The sequence below is a fragment of the Chamaea fasciata genome, unplaced genomic scaffold (genome assembly GCF_029207755.1).
Source record: "Chamaea fasciata isolate MVZ Bird 193981 ecotype frontalis unplaced genomic scaffold, bChaFas1.0.hap1 SCAF_2, whole genome shotgun sequence".
Lineage (NCBI taxonomy): Eukaryota > Metazoa > Chordata > Aves > Passeriformes > Sylviidae > Chamaea > Chamaea fasciata.
Genome location: NW_027094087.1, coordinates 49,355,937 through 49,381,468, shown reverse-complemented (window position 1 = coordinate 49,381,468; position 25,532 = coordinate 49,355,937). Strand labels below are relative to the sequence as shown.

Genomic DNA, 25,532 nt, shown 5'->3' with positions numbered 1-25,532 from the left:
GTAATAGAGTGGGGAGAGCTGATCTTTCTCTGCGGTGACGAGTGATAGCACATGAGGAAACAGAATGAAGCTGCACCAGGGGAAGCTCAGACTGGACATCAGCAAAAGCTCTTTAAGTCTTTTCAAAGTCTGAGCACTTTATCATACTTTATACTTTAAATGCTATTTATTCTCCCATGCAGCACAAAAGCATTTACTGTTACATCAACAGCAACCAGAATCACAATAAATATCAATTTGTAATCATGTTTAATAAAATAAACATTAAAATGGCCCAGCTTAAAAGTTGCAGTGAAAATAATGAAAATATGATAGTCTTTAGGAAAAGCATTTTAAGATGTATGTGGTCACAACCAAACTGGACTTCACACTCACAATATGCAAAAACATGAAGAAATCATGTCACTAAGACACAAATGAGTGAATGCCTTATCTATCACATTTTATAACAAAAGCCACTACCGTCAGATGCTTACAGTTTCACACACAAGCTTTAGGTCACTGGAGTACCACAGGATATTTTTCCTTTTTTTAAAATTTGAAATTGCCAAATCAGGAAGAAAACTAAAAAGTAAAGTAATTTCCATCCTCTCAAAGGGCAAAAATCAACAGCAACAACTCAGGCAGCTTCAAATTACAGAAAGCAGAATATTCCACATAGGTTACTAAGAAAAGCTATTAAGCTGTCTTTACAAAAGTAGCGTCCAGGTATTAGCAGCATTCCAAATGGCTGTGAAAGACAAGATTCAATCTGAGAAGATTCTGAAAGTACACGTTCCAAGCTGAACATGCTGACAAATCTTTGTACCGTTCTACTAGAAGTATAAGCTACATGAACTCCTCAGCTCTTCATTAAATAGTGATTTATAATATGCAGAAACTACCTTAACTGCAGGTACTAAGCAAACTTCTCAATTTCTTTCCACAAATATTTATTTCCTGAAGATGCCTAGACTTCATCACATTGAAAATGGGAATATAGTCAACAATTAGTAACTGAAAATGGTATACATAAGGGATGCATATTGCCAAGTTCAGGCACAGGAAAGATGCTAGGAATAATATGGAAGTACACACAGCCTCCTCAAGACATTTAATAGGTAGGTAAAACTGCTTGACACATACAGGCTTACCCACCTCATTCTTAAGGATTTTGACTATCGGTATAAATAAATATTTGATAAATATGTGACAGCTGTAACTATCCTCTTCTCACTATTTGCTAAACAAAGACAAAGTTTCTTCAGCTGCAGAAGTTTACTGTACAACAGTCCAAATGAACAGTTAAAGTCACTTGTTGGATGAACCCAATTCAAGGAGCAAGGTAGGAACACAGCCAAGGTTTGAGCTGAATGTTGGGTAGTGAGAAAAGTTTGGCTACAAAAAAAAAACCAAACCAAAACAAAAAGAAAAAACAACAACCACACACACACAAAAAACCAAGAAAAGATGGTTGAATGAAGGTCAGAGAACCAGGTGCTTTAGCAACTATTCAGAGCACACAGGTCTGCCTCACTCATCTACAGAACAGCAATCTTAGAAAGTCTTTTCAAGAGCCACAGCTACTGAAGCCCCAGGTATCTCTCAAATCCCTATGCAACTGACTGTCTGAAAACAAAGGAACTACAGATTGGCCAGATTAAATAGTCTACAGTGACTCAGCTAGAAAAAATATCAGCCATTACATAGTGTTTAGGATATCTACTCTGGAACACTTTTTGAAGTCCTTTGAAATAATTAGAAAAACATCTGACACTAAACATGCATTGCTTTTACTCTGCAAGCTATAAAGAATATGTCTGGGGTCCATCTGCTATTTTCTCAGGTTCCCTGAAGTTTTGCTTTGAAGGTTTTTTGTTAACTGGTACTGTGTTTAATAATCTGATTGCATATTCTAACATGATGTACTAAGGCTACCAGTTTGTGGTTAAAATGGAAGAAGACAAAAAACCAGAAAATTCCTTTTTGTTTTCTTCTGAAATCCCCTGTTGTGATACAAACTGCACAATTTCCTAAAAACCGATCAGAATCTGGTAAGAAAGAGTGACATCTGCGTTAAGGGCTCCCTTTCCATTACAGAAAAGATGCAGTAACTCCTGGGCTGGCACTGGGAAAAAGGTCTAACAGGGTGGGAAGAAAGAGAGTATGAAACTCCCTCCTCAGCAAGCATGAGGTCCCATGAGAGAAATACATACCTTCACAATCATTAGTGACCACAAAGCAACAGATGATCTTTCAAACCCTTGAAATGACTCCCACAGGTGAAAACACAACACTATGTCTCAACCAGACACTTGCAATTACTCTCTTGATGCTGAAAAACTACTACAAACCTATCCTAAAGCAATCATCAGATTCAGGATTTCAGTTTCAGGCCCTACCACCTGAAAAAGTAGGCAATTTGAAGCACTAAACTCTTTAGAAAAAAGTCTTCACGAAAGAAAGGTTATCCAGCATTAGAACAGGCTGCTCAGGGATGTGGTTGAGCCCCCACCCTTACAGGTATTTAAAAGACTTGTAGGTGTGGAACTGAAGGGTATAGTTTAGTGAATTTGGCAGTGCTGGCTTAATGTTTGGACTCAATAATCTTATAGTTCTTTTCCAATCTAAATGATTCTATACTTAGAGACATCCTAAACAGTCATATAGAGACCTAAAAAAACCCCAGTTTAATCACCCTGAACTTCAAATAAATAAACTCACCATACCACCATCCCACTCCCACTTCAATTTTGTAAGGTGAAACCAACATTTTTCAAAGAGTTCAAGAAAAATTCTTAATTAGCAGAGAAATAAATTTCCTCAAACTCCTGGGTTTCATCACATACCTCCTGTAGGTGAAAGACTGTGAGTGAAGTTACTAGTGCAGCATTGATACGCAAAAGTGAAACATTTCCTATTGCTGATGGAAAGGCTTCAAGGAAAGGAGGAGCACAGAAAACATTTATGAACTAAAGCTTCAATAAAACAAATAGACTACAGATTTTTACTTTTGATCAGTTAACATTTTTCTGACAATTTTTTTAACTGAAATTGCCTTGACCAGGATAAGTGGAAAGCTCCCCAAAGAAGCCTAACATAATATTCTTAATACCACCACACTAATTTTGAGCTATTTTAGTGCTAGCACCATGGAAACAAAGACATAATTGTTCATTCAAAAGGCTGCTAAAATTTCTATTACAAAATATGCTTATAAAAGGCCTTTACTTTGTGCTTTCATTATAAGAAGGAGATGAGAAACTAGGTTACTTTCTGTACTCTATTGCAAGCTTCAGAGACTGATGTACAGATTCAACCAATACTACCACTACAGTAAAAAAAAAAATCAACTGTGATGTGATGGAGGAGGTACAAGTGACACCAAAGAAGGCTTCAAGCATCAGCAGAAAAAGCATCACCTTGAAGCATTTCTTCAAGCATCACCTTGTTATCTAGAAGTCTCCCATACCTTTTCTATGTTGGCTCCCACGGGCAGCTCTGGCTCTTTTTCTCCACCTTCTCTCTTCATTTTGCTGTTGTGGTTCACTCCTTCCTGTCCCCAGCATAGCCACCTAACCCTGTCTGTCCCTCATACAATGTCTTACCCTTTCTGTCCCTCACACAACCTCCTATCTCTTCTCCCTCACAGCACAGGCAGCAGACTCCAACTAACTTTTTCCGAGCTAATTCACTCTTTTATCACACCCATAGCTATGAGAGCAAGGCTGTTCCCACTCTTTGGTAATTAACACAGCCACAATATATCGGGGGCAAGATTGGCACTATCAGCACTATCTCTATCTGCCCTCCCAAACTAATGAAGCTTAGCAAACTTTGTGCAATTAAGAAGCCCAGTTATGTCCAGTTACCTTAATTTTGTATCTTTAAATTTTTAGGCTATTTTCTGTATCAATCATCACACTGAAGAAACACTCAAATAGAAACATCTATCTGAATACATTTGATTCACTTTATTTGATCACAAATTTGGCAATTAAATTCTTAAACTCTAAGATGGTTTTACAAAATTGGTAGAAATTATTAATAATTAGGCATTTTTATGCAATGTTTGTAAGAAAAATATATTAAAGCTTTCTTATACTGATGACACTGAATCTAAACATAACTAATGACCCTCCATATCAAGAGAACCCATACAAGCAGTTTTTGTTACATGTCTTCCACCTTGAAAAATTAAGATAATGTTCTTTTATTGCTTTATTTTGATTCATTTCCCTTTGACAAGAAAGAAGTTTCTGACTAGAAGGACAGGTGATTAGAAAGACTATCCACTGTAAAAATGGTTTCCTCTGATTCCTGCATACAGAAGAGGGAATACCATGGTGCTTATCATACAAAATTGCTTACTGAGGTCACGGCTTTATCAGATGGGAGGACACCAGGAAAAAATACCTTATGTCACAATATGGTTCATAAATATCTACAATCGAAGGAAACACAAGACTTAAGTTATACTACTCTACAACAACGACATTAAAAAGAAAAGCAGAGACAGTGAGTAAAGGTTTACATATGCACACACCTAACAAAAGTAATTAGTGAATTGTATCTACTTCCATGTGAGAGCTTGATTAAAAACGTATTCAGACATCTACTTACATGATTGTTACACTGTAATGCTCAGAAAACTCCTGTTCAAGTGGGATTCTGGACCCTGGGTTAAGGACCTGATGCTGATATTAAATACAGCTTTTTCACCAAGGATCTGCTCTGGACTATATATCAATGATACTGAAAAAAAGACAATGGAAAAAGAAGTTTGCAACCCCGAAGCCACTTCCTTGCAAAATGCTAGCCTGCTCTTCTCTGAATCATGTTCCAAAATGCACTAGTTGTCAGAATACATTTCTGATGTATTCAAATTTAAGCAAATTATACAGTTCTTCCAAAAGAAACATGAGATTACCTGTGCTTAGATCTGGTAAAGACCATATAAACAGACCCAAAATCTTTATTTAAAAGCGTGTAACAAGAAGACATGGATACTTCACTAACTCCTGGGTAAATTCTTGCAGTGATTTTCATTCTATTAAAAATGTATATCTCATTTTTAATTTGTCCATGCAGCTTTTGGCCATTTGTTCTTCTGATGTTTCTTGTCACTAAATTAACAAGACTTTTATTGCATAAAATCTTACCACAAAGAAGTCCCTACACACTTTAGATCAAGTCACACCTCATATCTTTTGATAAGTTCATTTGACTGAGCTCTGTGTCATTTTCTGCAAGATGTTCTCTCACAGATATAAAACAAATTACTTTTGATGGCAAGTAGACAGGAGAAAAAAAATAAAAAGAAGTTTTAGGCATACCAGGGAATAAAACTAAAATTAAAATACTTTTTTTGTTTAAGTCTTTAGAAAAACAATTGCATCCCAGAGTTCCTCACCCATCTGAGCCCAGCAAATACAAAGGCTTAATTCCATTTAATTCTGCCAAATTGTTAAGTGACTCAAGTATTTTTCTTTCATGTAATCTTAACAAAGATATAAAGAATATCCTCTTTTTAGTCTTCCCTTCCCTTGCTCGTACTTAAAAATGTCCTTATCTTCTTCCATCCTAATTCACTGTTCTTTCTTCTTCACATTATCCTCCCATTATTCTTTAATTATGCAAGCTCTTTTTGTTCCGTGAATACAGGTAAATGATAGTATTCAAGATTTGTTTATATACGCAAATAAAATGTTTTAACTTTAAATTCTATTATTTTCTGAATGAATGCTAAAATATCCTTCTTTTTTTATTCACTTTTTGAACTGGGAAGAGTTTTTCTAAAGATGAACCAGAAGATTCACTGAAATTACTCTCATTGTTGAACAGAGCTAATATATGTAAAAGTCATGTATAAAAAAATGTATGGAAATACAAGTAAGAAATAGGGAGGTTTATGTGGACTGTCCTATATATTAATGGTAGGTTTTACCCATACAATGGTTTCTAAGTGCTCCTTCATTAGCTATTCCTTGTTCATGAACTCACTTTTTGTTCCCAAAACAAAAGAAATCCTCAGGCTCTTATCTGAAAAATGTCTGTGTCTAGGCTATTCTTTCACACATTGTAGTTTGGTGGGGTTTTTTTAATTATTATTATTATTATTATTTTTCTTTAGTCTTATTTTTACCTTTTTATAAATAAATAAATTTAGATTAGTCAAAATCTTGCTTCTGGTCTACAATGCCTATATCAATATATAATTCTCAAGATTTACCATAAAAAATTTTTTAGAATTTTGAATGAAAACACAATACATGCCCTTCAGTCCATTACTTAAAATTATCTAGTCCATAAATGTAGGACCTAAAGAAGTGTTGCTACTTTACAGGAAGCTATTTTTCCTATACATTCACTACAGGTTCTCCAAGTTTTGGTATCAAAAGGTGGGAGTGGATGTGAGCAGCGCTGGTTTAGTCACTGCCATTTCCAACCAGCCCCCAAACTGCTGTGACTAACCTACATGCATCCCAGACAGACAACCCCTGAGCAGGATACTGATCCTCTGCTCAGCTCTGTATGCCTGAGGCAGCAGCCACAGGGGCAGGGGACACCAACACACTCTTGGGGTGAGGAACATCTCACTCCAGCAGGCGTGTGCCTCCCCCAGGGACAGCAGCTGCGGGTGAGTCCCACCAGAGCAGCAGTACCCCAAGCCACTGCCACTGAGCAAAAGCCTGAAGAAGCCCTCTGTGGCAGGGGAAAACTATTAATAAGCAAAGAGCTGCAGGAAAAAATGAGCAAGCGAAGCACAGTGGAGGAGGTGGCTGATGGGTACTGCAGTCAGATGGGTACTGCAATGCAAATGACCCTGACTGTGCTGCCCAGTGCCGGCTGGAGGAGCTGGGGTGAACCCACAACCAGGCACAGGGACAATAAGGCAAGCTGGGGCTGGAGAGAGGAGAGGCATTCTGCTTGCCTCCAGCCTGAAGCAGATGCAAGAAAGTGCTTGGCTAAGTGTTTGATTATTTAGTTCTCCCCAATACTCAAATAGGTGACCAAAGATTGTCTTAACAGGCAATGAATTAAGTAAAAAGAAAATAAAAAAAATAAAGGCTGTTTTGCTCACAAGACCTTATTAGACAAGGCGAGCAATGCTGTTTACCCAGGCTTCTGTAAGGAAAAACCCCACCAGATCAGAACATGCAACATGCAAAGGCACCTAAGGCTTTGGCTTTTTGGTGATAAAGAAAATTGGATTAGCAATGGAGAAAGCAGCCGCCTTTAAATCTCAGCAGTGCATAACCCACTTTCATACCACCTGTAAATCAGTATGCAGTAACAGATTTGAAAGTGTGGTTGATCAATGGGACAAGTAGTTGAGCCAATCCCTCTATGCAAGCTGGCTCACCTCACCTCAAATACTTTTCTGCATTAGAGATATGATACTTGGAGGAAAAAGGAAACCAAGATACAAAGTTAGAACACTACCTGTAGCTAATATACAAGTTAAGTAAAAAAGGTAGAAAAAGTACTATGACTATTTGTAGAGACATGTCCAAAGAACCAGAACTGAGACGGTTAATTTTTGTCTTCAAAATTTAAAGATAATCCCATAATCTCATCTAAAACTATTTTCAGTTCCAATCACATAATGATTTTATTTCATTTAGAGAAATGTCATATCAAAGTAAACCATTTTTTCATTGAAAGACATTTTAAATTGCTGATGGCAGAAACTGCTGACAAAAAGATTTAACTATTGAGCCTGGTTTCTTAGGTTTATTTAACTAGCTAATGGTAGATTTTTCAGACACAAAACCAGTCTGGCTATTCTAATAATGTGTGCCTTATTTGTTGAGTATTTGCTAGGAATTTGTAAATCAGAGTACAGTAAAGCTGTATGCACACCATATAGAACTGCAAAGCACACTCAACATTGCATACACAGATCCTAGATACTAAGTGATTTTAGCTGAAGGGCATAAATACTTGTTTTCTAACATCTCTATTTTCTCCAAAGTAGATTTTAAAAATCTCATGGTAAAACCTATAAAGTAAAATATTCATGTTATCAGTTTATTCACTCATTTTTACCAATGGCAGTTCTCAGATCTGTGTTTGTAATTACATTCAGCATTTCCACCTGCTTCCACAGCCAGTTGCCCTTACATCACGCTTATTAAGCATTAACAAAAGACCCTCTAGTATCCCACAGGCTTTTGTGTCTCATTGCTCTGTGCCTGTTCCAAATGACCTTGCTGTAATGCAACCAGAGATACACAATGTGCCTTTTGCCCAGGCCCAGCTGGCTTCCTTTTGACTCCCTTCTCTGTGCACACACACAATGCTGAAAAAATGAAAATTTTTATGAACTCTACAAATTTTCATAGGTAAGAAAACTATTTACATAGAGACTGTCATGCATTACAAAACAAAATTATTACAAATATTTCCTATGTAATAACTTTTAACAGATCTGGAAAGAGAAACACTTCAAGGATGAAAGAATTTTTAATGTCAAACAATCATTTTGATTCCACAATGAAAATTTATTACTGTAGGTTTATATTAGAAATATTTAAATACTCCAAATATTTGCATTAAATAGATTTTTGAGTCAACTCTGAATTTCATTTAGCTTCAGTACATTTTCTGTATTGAAAAATAATACTGTCTTTTTTGAGATTCCAAATATATTGAAAAAAGCTTTTGCTTTGCCTACCATGTTAGAGAAGAACCAGGTATTTATTCAAAGAAATTTTCTAAAGAAAAAGAAGATTCTCTCAAAGAAGAACACATTTCATAAGGTATTTGAGATTATGTCCTTTTCTTCTATAAAAACTACCCATCTGACAACCGTGCACATGAAAAGTTTTGGATCTGTATTCTTACAATAATGCCTTAAGAAGTCCCTGCACCAATAAAATGATTACTGTTCCACACAGACCATGGAATAGGAGTGCAAATTTCATCAATCAGGACTCGTTAGTCTGAGTCTTTTTGAAGGTCTACACAGCAGCTCACAAACACTCGGCAAACACAAGAGCATTGAGAAAAACATATAGAGATTATCTTTCATTTTTAGTATTACCAAAAAATAAATATATATTAAAAAAAAAGAGACAGAGAGAGAATTTGAGAAGGCACACCCATGAGTAGGCAAGACCATCCAACCAAAGCATGACAATGGTAAAGGCATTAGGCAATAGTTAGATACTGGTAGTTAACCCTATTTGTTTTCACATTCTACCATGCATGACCAGCCCTCTTCCTATATTTCTGGCACACCAGGGAGTGGCAAAACTATTTAGGCCTAATGCTCTTTGGACAGATTTAGGGAAGTGCCTGGAAAATATGTAAGAGACAAGGAAAAAACAATCTGTAACAAACTGAAAGAGGTCAAATATTTTTTAATATTATTATTTTTATTATTTTAAAAATAATTTTAATGGTGCTTTTCTTTCTCTCTAGCAACACAAGTAACAGTATAGAAGTATTCAGTGATACCTAATGGAATAAGAAACACAAAAATAAATATTTGAAAAATTTGGAGGTAACAAGATTTACAATATTCTTTAAGCTATGTAAGTGTGAAATCTCTTAGTGTTCTGATGCAATTCTGTTAAGGTGTCTGATCTCAGTTAACATTAAAAAACTCACACAGAGCAACCACCACATGTTAAAACTGCTTGAAAAAACATAACTTCCATCTTTATAAATAAAAATACCTTCATAATCTTTAAGGCTGTGTTCCAAAAAGAAATATCTTTTAAAATGAGTAATAAAATGTAGTAATTAATGGAAATTTTACTGTTCTAGCCAGCTATTGGATTTTAGAAGACAGGTGAATTAAGTTATAACACCTAAAAATTCACTGGAGAGCAAAAGTAAATAATTTAGAAAACCTACTGTGTTGTGAGCACTTATACCCATTGTAAGACAGTAAAATAGCAAGAGCTACTACAGTCCCAGATTCCCCTAGCAACAACAAAGAATTATAACTGAAAATTAAGTGCAGAGAAAGGCAAACCTGAAAGCAAAAAGCAGGGATACCAGAGTCACAGGCCCAAAGCTAAACACAAATTACAAAGCAAGTATCAAATAACTACCATTACTGAAAGCATTACAAAAAGAAGCCCCTCAAATACCACTCATCTATCCCCTAAAACTGAAGCATATCAGTCTTTAAAGTCTTCTCTCTAACACATGTGTTGGGGCTGCAAGTCTGCACATCCTTGCCTCCAGGAGACTGAGCTTACTGCTGTCAAAAATAAGAGAAAAAGTGGAAGAGACAGGGGAGAGGAAATCACATTTTAAAGTCCCATCAGACTGCCCTTTCAGATAGGTATTGGTAAAGATAGGCAAATTTCCTTAGTATTACCTATAATGAATCTAACTAGCCTTTATCTGACAGCTGAGGCCTCGACTGCAAAACTTCCATGATAATCAAATATATGCTGAGATTTTGTTGTTTTGTTGTTGTGTTGTTTTTTGTTGTTTTTTTTAATTGCATGAGAACATAAAACTACTTTTAAATCTTAATATATAGTTCAGACTGAAGAACAGACCTCAGGTTTCCCTATGAAGTGTTCTGCCAGCGAGACATAGTGTACTTTGAAAAGAAGTCAGTACTGTTTTTACAATACTGGGAAGAAAATAACACAGTACTCTAAAAAACCAGAAGGGGCTAATAAGAATAAAAGTCCTGTTGTATTAATAGCAGCATGCCAGGCAGATAGTCAATGAACAAGGGGGTGTCATCATCAACTTATTTCTTATTAACTGAGTTTACATTCAAAGAGAAAAATCAAAATAAGGTCACTAAATGGACATAAAATAATGTAAAGTATGGCCAGAATAAGTGGAACAAATTTGAACAAAGCAGTGAAGCTTGAAGAATGTACTTTAACATCTCAGAGATGAGTTTACAAATGTGTCTTGGCACTTTGGTTAAGATAGAAAATAGAGAGGTTATTAAAATAATTTTAACAATGTTAGAGAGTAAAAGAGAAAAAGAATTTAAAAGAAAAAAAACACCACATGAGCATAAATTTTCAAACAAGATAGAAGTAAAAAGAACAGGGAGACAAATTTTAACCTCTTTACTATAAAAAATATGCACTAAAAGAAAAAATAGTTACATGCAGTAGAAGTGAAAAGGAAATCTGTGATTCTCCAGAAACGTAAAAGAAGAACTTGGAAAAGATAAACAGAAAAAAACTCTGAACAGTATCCAGGCACACCAAAAAAAAGAAGTTGTTTAAAAATGGGACTGTTAGGCAAAGTCAGCTGGAGATACCTCAGAAACCTGGATGGGCAAATCTTCCAGAAGGAATATGGAAGTACTTTGAGGTCTTACAGGTATGCCAGCTGGAACTTCAGCACAGCTTAAACATGCTCTTAATTTAAATATCTACGTGTCAGCTGTCTATGTAAGTACTCATTCCTGACAGTAAAAATTTTGGCAACCCAGTCAGTGAAATCCAAAGAACTATTCAGTTCATCATGTATAGATCTGTATGTTGTGAAGATACATAGAAGTGTTCAGTGGTCACAGGGACAGCAGAGACAGCGTCACCCAGACAACTGGTCTTCACTGAACTTTTGCAATCTCTCACAGCCACAAGGCTATCACTTAAGGACTTCAGTGAGAATGTAAATTGTTCTTATTTCAAAGCATCTTTTCAAGGTTTGTTGAGACTGCTGGATTTGGGGCTGTTTGGGGGAGTGAGTTGCTTTAATATTTGTTTTACAGCTACATCATCCCAGATTAATGTCACCAAAAGCCAAAAAAACTAAAATTTGAAAATAATATTGAAAATAATACTTCAATGACTTGGTTAAAAAACATTTAAGCAAGAAGCAAGATAATCTAAAATAAGTTTTACTTCTGAGCTACTAAAACTAACATGGGTACAAGTTACACCTATTTTGTTAGTTCATTATTAAAAATTCAAAAGTATATCACAGAATCGCAAGGTGCTTACGGCTTCAAGTTGGACAGTCAGGCCAGGTTGCCTGCACAAGCAAGGCCACCTAGAACAGGCTGGCCAGGATCATGTCCAGACACGTTCTGACTATCCATAAGGTGAGAGACTCCACCACCTCTCTGGAGCACCTGTCGTCAGTCACACTTAAAATTAAAAAAAACCCAAACATTTCTTCAAGTTCAGGAGGGATCTCCTCTGTTTCAGTTTGTGCCCATAGCCTCTGGACCTGTCACTGGGCACTGCTGATAAAAGATTTGCTGCATCCTCTATACACTCTCTAATCAGGTATTTATACAACTTAATAAGACCCCTCCTCAGCCTTCTCCAGGCTGAAAGACACCAGCTGTCTCAGATTTTAGTCACAGGAGAGAGATTCTAGTTCCTTCATGATTTTAGTGGTCCCTTATTAGACTCTCTCCAGTATGCCCAATTCTCTTCTGTACTGGGGTGTCCAGCACCAGACACAGAACTTGAGGTGTGACCTCACCAGCTGAATAATGGAGAAGGATCAACAGCCTTGACCTGCTGGCAGTAATTTAATTAATGCAGCTCAGGGTGTCATTTGCCTTCTTTGCTGCAAAGTCACATTGCTGGCTCATGTTCAAACAGAAGCCTCAGGGCCTTTTTTGAAAAGCTGATTTGCATTTGATTTCCCCCTCCAATGCGTTGGTGCATGGGGTTGTTCTTCCACAGGCGCATTATTTTGCAGTTCCCATGCTGAACACCATGAGGTCCCTGTCAGCCCATTTCAGCCCATCAATGGCAGCATGAACCTTCTGGGGTATCAGCCACTTCTTCCAGTTGGGTGTCATCTGCCAACTTGCTAAGGGTACACTCTGTCCCATGATCAAGATCATTAATGAAGAAGCTGAACTGGACTGGACCAAGAATTGACCCTTGGGGTACACTGCTGGTAACTTGCCTTATTAGTGACTGCAAGCCACTGATCTCCACTCTCTGGGACAGCCATTCAGTTGGGTTTCGATCTACCTCACTGTCTGCTTGTCCAGTCTGCGTATCAACAGCTTTCCTATGAAGATCTTAAAGGAGAGGCAGTGTTGAAAGCCTCAGTGAAGTTCAGATATAGAGAATATTCACTGCTCTTTCCTCACCTGCTGATTTCATCATAGAATGTTATTGGGTAGGACAAGCATGACTTCCCGTTGGTCAAACCATGCTGACTGCTCCTGATGACTTTGTCAATCTTCAACTCTTCTAGCTGTAAATTTCTATACATTGTCATGCTGGGTGATTTTTATAGATGCATCTGTTTCATCAAATGACAGCAAAACCCTTTATGTTGACTGCCACAACAAAATCAAAAATTCTGAACAGCAAGAAAGCATCAGATTGACCTTAATTATTGTGAAATGTCATCATTTGTCAAGACACACAGAAGAATTCCCATGTAAATTCTCATGGTGATCAATGTTCACTTCCAGTTTTATTGGTCTTTGATTTTTCATTACATTAGCATAAGCTCAAAATTTATCAACTTCTCTCACCAGATTTGGCTCATTTCTCAGTTTAGGTCAACCCTCTGCAGTGACATTCCCACTAATATAACTTATGCTATAACAGGGGTCAGCAGATGGCACTATTACATATTTTTTAATATTATGCTTTTTATTGTAAATCTTCCTTGAATAGAAATCTTTGCTGTTTTGATTGGTGTGCATGTGCAAGCATGCAGACAAAAGATCAATTTCAGTAGAACAACACTAGCATTGTACTCATGTGTTCAGGCTGGAGCTTATGAAAAAAATCTGCCTACATAACATCTAATAATTACCTCTATTTCAAGGTCACAGTCTGTTAAACACGAAGTATGGCTAGCATACACCTAAATTCAAATCACGTTTTCTCTCTAGTTAGAAATGGACATGAAAGCCACAACAATTATTACCACAATGAAACAAAGTCACATAAACACAGTGGAGGATTGGACTATCCTTTCCTCTGTAAAGCAGAAGGTCTAGGAGACTGACATATGTACTAGAGAACAAAATGAAAGATAAATATTGCTTACATTCTCTTGCAATTACGCAACCCACCCCTTCCTCTTTATAAACTAACAGAGTATTTACAATATCATTGCTTAGACTGGGATTATTTCTGTTTCCCTTGATTAAATTGAAGAAAGTAATACTGAAAAAAAAAAAAATTACCCTGGGAAAGATTTCATATCTTAAAGAAGAAAGAAAAGACTGAAAACATGCATGGTGGAAGTTTTTTTTCTCAAAAAAGCAACAAGTCAAGTATTTAAACTGGCTTTTGCACATGCATCATTTTCTAGAAGCTTACTCAGATAAAACCTTACCTATATATGTCATTCAAACTGAACAGACAACATTTTTTCTTTAGCTATATATTTCATCCTTGTTTATTATATTCATTCTGACCCTGAAATTTCTGCCTATTCAACTATTCTGAACGAATTCAGCTCTTTCATCCTGTTAGTTTACTGTAAAATCCATGCAATCTAGAGAAAGAAGACATAATTTGTATTAAAGCAAAAGCTATTAATGGTGTAAACTAGTTTAATACTAGTTATTAGTAAATGGAGGTATAGAAGGTAATTTCTTGTTATTAATGTAGTACATTTTCCTGCAACAAAGCCACAGAGAAGTTGTGTGCACGAAGTAGGGTATTGAAAATTTCACCAGACAAGAAACCTCCCCATCCTTTCCCACACAGCCCTCCTCTCCTTCAAATAGTTTTGTGCTTCTTCCGTATTCTGCAATTCCCATGATGTTAGCGGGAGCAATCATCTCACCCCTTCATCTAAGTGACACCAATACTCAAAGGGAATTTAGAGTGGCAAAAAGGATTAAGTTACCGCTTCAGAACTTGCCTCAATTCCTGAAACAGTCAGAGGTCTGGAGTTGTTGGAATGACAATGCTTTAGTACAGAAGCACACAGATTACAGGATAATACTGATGTTGAAGCACACGGTAACGTCTATAGAAAAACACCAGAATGAGGGGCGGCTGCTGATCAGTGGAGACCACAGCAAAATACCGGGGTATTTGGAGCAACCTACCACTCTGGGCTGACTGTGCTGTTCCACATTCCCTATCCCGTCCAGCTTTCATTCCTGCGCCAATCACTGAGAGGGAACTTGCAGCAGCACTGCAGGAACCCATTCAAAGGATTCAAGATTGTGTAAACATTTAAGTATTTATTCAAGTTGGAATAAACTAATGACAATCTCTTTTGGCCAAAATTTCTACTTTTAGTTCCAAATTCCTGAAAACTCTCGTTACATTATTTGAACTAGACTTGCCTTTCTGGTTTTTAATTTGAAACAGAACACAAAGGTTAAAATTGAGCTATCACAATATACAAAAGTTTCATGACTTTCAGGAGCAAAATAAAACTCATAAATTTGCTTATCTCACTTAATGTCTTCAGCAGTTATCCTGCTTGGACTGAATAAGTAATTTCATAGTCACTTGCTTTTCTTCAGCTAACTAATCTAACACTTCAGTTTAAGTCTTTAAACAATTGTGATAGCTGGACTCCCAAATGAGGCTACAGTGGGACAGTATATTCTGCAAAAAAGTAGTCAAACTGAGAAGTTTAACTGCCTATTGTGGTCAGTGTGGGAAGACACCATAATTTTCAGGTTCAGTAAGATGTATCTAGGAGTAAATATTTTGCCATTAAATATTTATAGAATTGTCCATGCTCTCAAAAGTTTCATGACTGAATGAAAACTATAATTTGTAGCTAATTAAATAATACATTTTAAATGCAATTATTTAAAAACTCTGAAATAAGGGAAAAAGGACCATCTCAAGATAAAAAGACAGGATGGAAATGTTCTGCTTATTATACCTGCTTTTTAAATTTTGTTTTCATTTCATCACGAAATTAGACGAAAAAATAGGCTTTCATAGCCAGACATGGTACAAATCCCAAGGTGAGATGCTTATTTGGCACTAGACATGGAATTTAGGGCACGACAATCCAAAAGAACAAAAAGCTCAAACCAGCTTTATCACTGGTTGTTTTTGGTTGGTAAATCAAATAACGAACCAGTGACTCAATTATTAATATGAAAGACAAAGGATGATTTATATTCTATCTTGTCTTCTTAAACTATACTTCCAATTTTGTAATACAGAAAAGAATATTTTCTGTTTCCAAAAGAAACTTCCCATCCTCCTATTCTTACTGGTACAGTAAAGAAGTTTGATGGGTGTAGACCACACTTTTTGTCAGGAAGTTAGAATCTCAAACACTGCATTGTTTGCTCTCTAAGAAAACAGTATTTGCCAATGCAGCTACAGTTAGGGAGGGAATAGGGATGGTTTACTCCCACCTAAAGGCAATAACCAATGTCAGGCCTTTCCAGTGCAAAGTCACTAGAAAAGTACTCAAGTTTGCTTCATTAAGCAGGAGAAAGCACAAACACACACAGCACAAACTCCTAATTAACAAAGATTGCAGCCAGTGAATTTCCCTTTATTACCAAGTCAGTTTAAAAAACCCCCAAAAAAACATAACTCTAAACTATCAAAGCAATGCTAATTGTTGAGTCATTTCTCTAAAGAAAACACTACAAAAATGCTACCTCTAATGTGCTGTGTATGGAGATGATTAGCACAACTTACCCTCTTCTCCACAAGGTACAGATTTTGCTTGATTAAAATGAGTATACTTTATTAAGAACTCCTTTTCCTTCTGCTGAAAAGAAAAACATTGTTGAACTACACTGAAGTTTCCATCCTGCACGTCTTGTAGAGCCCTTGTAATGACCTTGCAGGGTCTTCCTCCTTTTTCCTCTCTCTCTCCAGATACCTAGTATTTGTCCTTGCAGAAGAAAGAGGACAGGAGACAAAGCAGCAGCTTATACTTTCTTGCAAAAACACAGCAACATTTCTGAGAAGATCTACAGATGCTGTGCCCTGAAGGATCATTACCAAGATTTCCAGCAGAGTAAGATCCTCTGTATATAAAACAGCACAGTAATTGCTCAAGAGACAGACAAAAATCAAACAGCAAACATCAACAGAATTTTATGTTGGTTTTTTATTACTTGTTGCAACAAATGTCTCCTTTCTATTACTGTAAAGTAATGTTTGTATCTGGATGGTTAACAAATATTTTTCTTTGACCAGAACACTTAGAAAAGGAACTCAAACCAGCAACATTGTGAATGCACTAGAAAAACTGTCCCTGCCTTTAGAGAGCCTGGCCTGAATTTCAGCAAGCAGGCAAAAAGAAAGTCCCATATCTGTAAGTCATTAAAGACTAAATCAAGAAAATAACATGTATCTAAGTCAGTTCAATTCCTCATGTCTAAAATTGCTTAAATAATTCAGAAATTTATTCTTTAATAGTAAACATTTATTAGAACTAAGTTTTAAATTACATTTGAATTTATCAAATAAACTGTAAACCCGCTGTAGTAATGCATGGTCTAATAAAGGCATCTAAGAAATAAATTTAGCTGAACAGAACAAAGTCATTGCTTAAGTATCAAAGTCTGTTTGCTGAAGGGCTAAACGATGACTCAACAAAGAAGTCTCAAATAGACTGTTAGTCTATTTGTTATTAAAGTTTAGTAATACCTTCATCATTATTAGTTCGTTCAAATTGCTGAAACAGCCTAAGATACAAAAAAAACCCCCAAACCCTACATCCCTTTTTAATCTATGAATATAAGTGAAAAGGCAGACATGTTCTAATGTCACGAAGAACCAGCAACTCAGTTAACTGAGTCTCAAACCGCCTGCACTGTTTCAGCAACTGTTTTAAATGCAAAGATTTTGAGGAACTGTAATTAGAACACCTAAAATTACACATATTTAGCAACAAAAGCAGTTTGAAAATTCTAGGCTTTGATGCTTGCTGACAGAAAGGTAGCTTCAAGCTCAGAATTGGACTTTATTTAGGGGTATATTAGAACACCTCAATGGCAGAAAGCACTGAGTTTTCCTTTATGAAATGTAACTGAAAAAGTGCAGACGATGATACAGTGATAGCTCAAACACAGTAAAATTAATACAGTTCTGATACTCCAAAAATACATATGCATCCCTTTAATAAATTACTTAGAATTAGGATTATGACCTAATTTTAGAAAATTCTTTATAAAACTCCCAAAGGCTTGGATATGTATATACCACTCTCACCACCCTCCCCACCAAAAAAAGAGAAAAGTCTCCCTCAATTAGAAATTTCAGGAAAGTATACCACTAAATGGTTATATTCAAATTAGCTCTGATTTCTGAACTAACATAATCAAAGAAGAATCTACTTTTTTATTTGAATGCCATCAACATTTAGGGAAAATAAAAAGAAAAAATGGGCAGGAACATTAGAAATCCCTATGGTTTCTGTCTGGGGTTGCAGCCTGCCTCAGTGCTGAAAACTAATTGTAAATACTGATTTGACTTCTATGCAAGAAAAACTTCTCTATGGCCTTTTCCAAATCTCTTGTGAGAAAAGGCAAGAAAATTAGGTAAGGTTCTAAAAACTAGGCTCTGAAAACAACCATGGACTTTGACGTAAATCCAAGAAACAGGCTTTAACAGTAGGATTGCTAAGGAACAGTGAAGTTCGTTACATTTCTGACTTTTAAACAAAAGGAACAGCGATTTTTTCCTCCACAGACAGTATCATCCTTTTCTTAGGCCTGCATTTATTATTCTAAAAGGTTAAAAACATACTTTCATGCTAAAATATTTAATGTAGGAAAGTATTCTTTTCTCAGAGATAAGTTTTCTGTTTTGGAAACCTGCCGTCATGGTTGTTGAAACTATAACTCCATTTGACCTAGAAATATTTCCAGTCTGTATTTTTTAAGTGAAAAAGTTAATTTGAACTCCTCTTACTGAAAGCCATTTTTAACATTTAAAATTACCCTTGTATTATCTGTATAAGGAATGCATAGTAATTTCCCAGTACATGTTTAAATAATCAGGCTGTTGACAAAAAAAGATTAACAAATCACAAGAGTGCATTCTAAAAATATAGGGGGAGGGGGGGTGTGGGGGTGTGGAAGAGGCCACTTTTGATTCTTCCAGTAAGTATGACAGTTTGTAAAGACATGAAAGCTCTGGCAAACCAAGAGCTTAGGACCATCAATTCAATGTGATAAGACTGACTTAAAAAAAACCCAGAACAAGAAAAAACCAAAAACTTAACCAACTTAAAAGACCCCCCAAACTTCTAAAATTTATTTTTTAGCTTAAACTGACAATATCATGGAATGTCTGACTATCTCTTTGGAAAAGGATTCTAACTGCTTTCAACTAACGCAGACATTCCTGACTCTTCTGGAATTATTCCAGCTGCCTCACAAGAAAATTATTCCATATCTGGTGTCCACCAAACATCCAAGCACTGCTCTGGGAAAAGGCTGATTAGAAGCCTCTTCTGCTTTTGTGGCCTTTCTGGCAACATCGTCTCAGCATGGGAGAGTGATTCTCAATTCACAAACTGAAAGGTATCTACTTTGGCCTATGTAACTCTCTGTAAGACACTGCAGACCTCCTTTATGTGGACTGGTTTCTCTCAAGAACATATAGCCTGTGGAAAAAAACCTATGGATAGATGCACAAATTTCCAAAGCAAATTCTACAACTGATATTAAATCAAAGCAAAGTAGATACAAATATTTAAGATAAGGGATCAGGACAGTGCTTTCAAGCATGATTACCTTCAAACTTCCCTTTCTTTTTTTACCATGAGTGAAGGATCTTATTTTTGCAAATACCATTTTCAGTGAAGCGAAGTATTCTTTTTGACAGCCCACAGCAGAACAGCCATGACAGAGAGAACTACATTCAAAACACTCTTTAATACTGTGTTTTTTATAAAGGATTTAATTAAGAAAAGCTGTATCATAGCATTCAAGAATTTCAGGATCACAGAGATCTAGATGTTATGCAATATCCTTATAAAAACAGAAATGCTGGAGCAACAATAGAACAGAGCTCTACTGTAACTAGACTGAAATTTCCATGGAAAAGAAATCTGCTAATCAGCATGTACTAGTTCTGTATACAAAATAGGGATTAACCTATTTTCCTCCATGTACCATCTGGATGCTAGGCAAATGAAAAAAATCTCTTTTCACCTGCTACAGAATTTAGACACTTAATCATATTGGGCTAAGATCTGCATTAGATATGCATATTCATATCCCATTGCAATAAAACTCAGAGCTATTCCTGCATGTTTCATGTTCTCAGATACTGACTTGAATGCCCCGTTTTGCTCACAAGATGAGCGTTACAAGAGTTAAAAGCTTACAAAATGAATTGTTTTTATTGCAGAAACAAATACAGAGATGAAAGAATCAAAAAATGGCCTACGCTAGCTTACAGCTTTTTTAAAACACGTTCACATTTTAGCTAACGTGAAACTTCACAAGCTAAATGGCCCAAATCAAAATGCGCATTTTAAGAGAGTATGAACTCTTACATCTTTAAAAATAATCACCAAAGACTTCTGCTAGTTTCATAGAATAATTTATGTTGATCTGTAAATGCCAGCAGGGAATCTAAAAGCAGAACTCTATTTTAGAACAAGCACTGCCACCAAAAAAAAAAAAAAAAAAAAAAAAAAAAAAAAAAAGCTGTTCTTTTGAAACGGTTTGATACTTGGTATTTCTTTTTCACCTCTCCTCCACATAAGACCACAGAAGCCACCAACCACTAAATTACTCTTTCAAAATAAATAGTTATCATGGATGAGTTTTACTGTCAATGAAGAGCTGGTATCTATAAAAGACATTGCACCTATCTGCACTAAAAGACCATGTGAGCCATTATGACATCTTTTGTGTAGAATTTGGAATTACAGAATTTTCCCAGCAGGACTAAGGCTTTATTTACTGTAAGTTTTATATAAGAAAAGGAAAAATGCAATTGGTACAGAAAAGTGGAGTCTCTCTCCACTGACCATGATTGGAAAGATACTCTTTCAGAAGACCTGGACTTCCCATATGTTATTCAGGTGATAAATATCTTGCACAATCTCAACAGTAATTGTATGGAAATAATCTCTTAACAGACAAAATGCCTACTATAATTGACAAGCTTATGAAGCATGGAGCTGCTACCAGTTAAAGGCTTCCAAGTAGAATAAACTGATCTAAGCTGCTGTGTTTATCACACTGCTGTTGTGCTTATTGCCTATGCTATGGCATAGGTAGATCCTAGATGTGTCTCCTGAGCGGTGTTCATTAAAGAAAATTATGCTTCATCTTCACATCCTCTTTAAGTGAGGTGGTATAACAAGTTAGAAATTACGAAATCCTTTAGTAAGATACCTCTACATCCACGTGGCACTGATAAATGACCAGGTATATTAAGTCAGGCATGTGATCCGTATGAAAGATATGTAAATAGCCATGCAGTTCCATACAGGAAACTGCAAGTCCAGCAAGATATGAACACCTGTGCAAAAGAGTAATCAAAAATGTCTAAACTGGAAAAAAAAAGCTTGACTGAATGCAACTTATTCTGCACCTCTTTTGACCATTCTCTGAACACAAGCAGCAATTGTGCATACAGATGATAGAAAAGACAAACATCCTTGACAAAAGTATCCTGTGCTCAGATGAAATGTCTTCAGACAAAAGATGTAGAGGCAAACAGTTCATCCATCAAATGATACAGTGAAGTGTGTTAAACAGTGCTTATCCCCTCTTTCTCCAATAAAGGGAAATATCATATTCATCTAGGAAAAAGACTCACATGGTAACAACTTTATTAATAGCATTTATCAACGTTGCCTGGGAGTAGTCTGAAAATAGTGCTGGCAAATTAATGGATGACTAGAATGAAACCACAGAAATCTGATCCTTTGCTGTAAGACCAGGACTGAGAGAATGGTCAACTCTCAGTTGACCCTGACCTTGTACAGGATCTGCTGTTCCAGCTGGATACCTACACATCTATGGTGCCTGATGGGATACATCAAAGAATCCTCAAAGAGCTCAATGATGTCACTACAAAGCCTCTTTTGATGACTTCTGATGGTCTTGGGAATCTAGAGAGTTCCCAGCTGACCTGTTTGTCAAACCCAATTTCCAACAGGTTAACTCACCTACTTGATCTTGGAAAGCCAGTAGATGTTACCTTTTTGGACTACAGAAAAGCTTTTGATACTGGTTTTCTCACAGTATCCCTCTAGGCAAAGTGACCACATTCAGTTGGATGGCTATGTTTCACAATCAGTGAGCAACTGGCTCACAAGTCAGGCACAAAGAGTTTACATGAAAGGGGTGACATCAGGCTGAAGAGTTGTCACTAGTGAGGTTCTGCAGGGCTCCCTCCTCACCCCCGTTCTCTTCAACATCTTAGTAATGGCCTGGACACGGGACCTGGAGGAATATGAAGTTTGCCAACAACACCACACTGGGGAGAGCTGACAAATCCCTAGTGGGCAGAGAGGCCCTGCAAAGAGACCTTGAGAAATTACAGAAATGGGCAATGACAAACCATATGAGGTTTAACAAGGAAAACTGCCATATCCTACATTTCAAATGGTGAAACCCTGGCTGTGTTGTATAGACTGGAGAATGACTAGCTGGAGAGAAGCACTGTCTAAAGGACCTGGGAGTCCTGCTCAATGACAAGTTGAATATAAGTCAGCAGTGCCTTGGCAGCCAGGAGGTCCAGGCATGTCCTGTGGGGCATCAGGCACAGCATTGTCAGCTGGACAAGGGAGGGGATTGTCCCCTCTGCTCTGCACTGGGGTGGTCTCACCTTGAGTCCTGTGGGCAGTATTTGGCACCAAAATATTAAAAAGTCACTGAGCTATTAGAGAGCATCCAAAGGAGGGCCATGAGGATGGTGAAGGGTCTGGAGAGGGAGCCATATGAGGAGTGGCTGAGGTCACTTGGTCTGTTCAGCCTGGAGGAGACTGAGGGGAGAGCTCATTGTGGTCTTCAACATCCTCACGAGGGGAACTGGAGGGGCAGGCACTGATCTCTTCCCTCTCATAAATGGTGTCAGGACTCAAGGAAACAGCATGAATCTCAGTCAATGGAATTTGAGGTTGGATATCAGGAAAAAGTTTTTCACTCAGAGGGTGGCTGGGCATTTGAACAGGCTCCCCAGGAAGTGGTCACAGCACCAAGCCTGACAGAGTTCAAGAGGAGTTTGGACAATGCTCTCAGACATATGGTGTATTATTGGGGTGTCCTGTGCAGGACCAAGAGTTGGACTCAATGACCCTGATGGGTCCCTTCCAGCTCAGCACATTCTATAATTCTGTTTTCCTGTATTTCCAGTGGGGAACCTGAGTAAGAGAAGTAAGGAAGAAATGAGAGATTTAGCTGAGTAACAGCATTTATGAAAAAAACTGAGGAGGTGGTTCTTAAGTGCAAACTTGGATGACTATGATGATACAGAACTTCTTTATCATTGATTTCACTGCATTGCTACACTTTTATGCAACAATACTGCATAAGCATACATAGTACTCCCCTCATTTGGTATCCCTTTTCAATTCTGAATGATGTTCCTACACTTCACCCTGTAGGCTCTGCAGCCTACCTAGTATAAAATAACTGATACCGAATCTGTCCTTAGCAAACGAAAAATAGTCCTGATCTCTAAATACCGATTCAATGTGAGGCAAAGTAAAGGTGAAGTTTAAAAAACTGAAAAACCATATTCAAGAGCAATTAACATGAAAACTGTTGGTTGCTAGCAAGAACAGCTACACTAGTGATTTGTATTACACACATGCTTTCTGATTCAAACAAAGGAGTCAGAATAGGTACAAAAATAACACACACACACACTGAACACAACAAAGGTAGTGAACAATATATTTGAATGTGTATATATACATACTTTCATGGACAATTAGTCACATGCTACTTAACAGTGTGTCATAAATATACAACCACTTAACACTGATAGTAGTTGCACCGTAGTATGCCGTGGTACATGATGAAAAGTCATGCCTAGTAAGCTTTAAATTCTAGATGATTTATTGATACTACACCACTGCTTGCTAAACCACTGCTATAGCCATGCCTTGACTCCTCAGGTATCCATAATATGAAATATGAACCCTAGAGCAGAATAGAGTGACTTAGGACAAATATTAAAAGTTAATGCAAATTTTTCATCAATAGCATTCTTACGTGAACACCATAAATAAATTATATTATCTGTGTTTTCTTAAATCAGGATGAGTCTCCTGTAAAAACATCTAGAGAAATTAGGAAATACACATCTCCTGTGTTTGCATGACCCTACAAAAAACCCTTCAAGTATTTTGTAACACTGATACACTTAACCTAATGTAAGCCAAGATAGTCCAAGAAAAAAGTCAACTTTATCATTCCAAAAATAAATGTTCTTTTAGAACTAAACACTAAAATTCAGACTATTTTGGATGACTGGATAATACTTTAACATATTATGCTCCTAACATATCTAATATGGCCTTGTCTTTAAGTCAAGGATGAAAAACACGGAAGTTGAGCACACCAGATGAAGAAGTTACACAACAGCAAACAACACAGAATCATCAAGGCTAGAAGAGACCTTTCATCTAGTCCAGATGTCAACATAGCACGTCACAAACATCCCTAAGCCATATTCACAAGTGCCACACCGTCACAATTTAATACAGGAAAAAGATACCAAAACGAAATGAAACATTAACTAGAATAAATTTCTGGTCTGTTTAGCAGATTAAGTTCGTTTTAGAACAACATATTGCTTGTCTAGACATGAAGGGTTAAACTGCCTAATTTGAGCTGCATGCAAGACATGTCTGATGGGTTGTGTTTTTTGTGGTTTTGGTTTTTCTTTTTTACTTAGATATTTCAATCAGTTTTTTAAGAATCCAGGAAAAATATAATTTATATTATGTATTTTATGTCCATCAATAAATGGATCATTAAGTAATAGAAACTCAGGGCTGTCCCTGCCCTGGTATAAATTGTTCATGGACTTCAGCCACTCAGGGATGTCACTTCTTTAGACAGGCCTCAATTGCTTCAGGTGTACACATACTCAGGTAGAAAGTTATACTAAAGGCAAAATTTACTTTGTGGTATTTAGCAACACTGGAATGCTTGAGAGATGCACATCTTAAAATACATAAAATCCACTTTAGATCTAGATATGGTTTCACATGATTTCAAAGATGTTTTTAATTCGCATACTGATGTGCACTGTATTATCTGCACTCTTCAAAATTCAGAAAAAATTGCAGATAACTGGTGAAGTCCTTTACTCAGTAATATAGTGCAATTCTAAATGCTTCAGTCCTAAGAATAAGTAGCAAGCTTTTTATATGCTTTTAAGTAAATTTCTACAAACAAACACGTAATGTAGAATCATTTAGATTGTGAAAGACCTTTAATATCACTAAGTTCATCTGTTAACCCAGTCCTTTCAAGTCCACCACTAAACCATATCCCTCAGTGCCAAATCTACATTATCTTTTAAATACCTCCATGGACAGAGACTCAACCATTTCCCTCAGCAGCATGTTCCAATGCTTGGCAATCTTTTCTGTAAGGAAATTTTTCCTATTATCCAGTCTAAACCTCCAATGGTGCAACTTAAGGATGCTTCCTCTCATTCCTATCACTTGCTCCCTGGGAGAAGAGA

General features: G+C 36.7%; 1 protein-coding gene across 6 annotated transcripts in view; it reads right to left on the bottom strand.

The window, feature by feature from the left end:
- NBEA (neurobeachin) overlaps positions 1–25,532 on the bottom strand; it is a 458,833-nt gene that overhangs the window by 398,280 nt on the left and 35,021 nt on the right. The window contains exon 1 of one of the 6 annotated variants that reach the window (XM_066176002.1): positions 3,452–3,728. The exons of the other annotated variants lie outside the window; for them this stretch is intronic. Coding sequence (XP_066032099.1) covers positions 3,452–3,511 — 60 coding nt within the window. The 5' untranslated portion in view covers positions 3,512–3,728. Of the gene's footprint in view, positions 1–3,451; positions 3,729–25,532 lie in introns of those variants that run through there. 6 annotated transcript variants of the gene reach the window in all.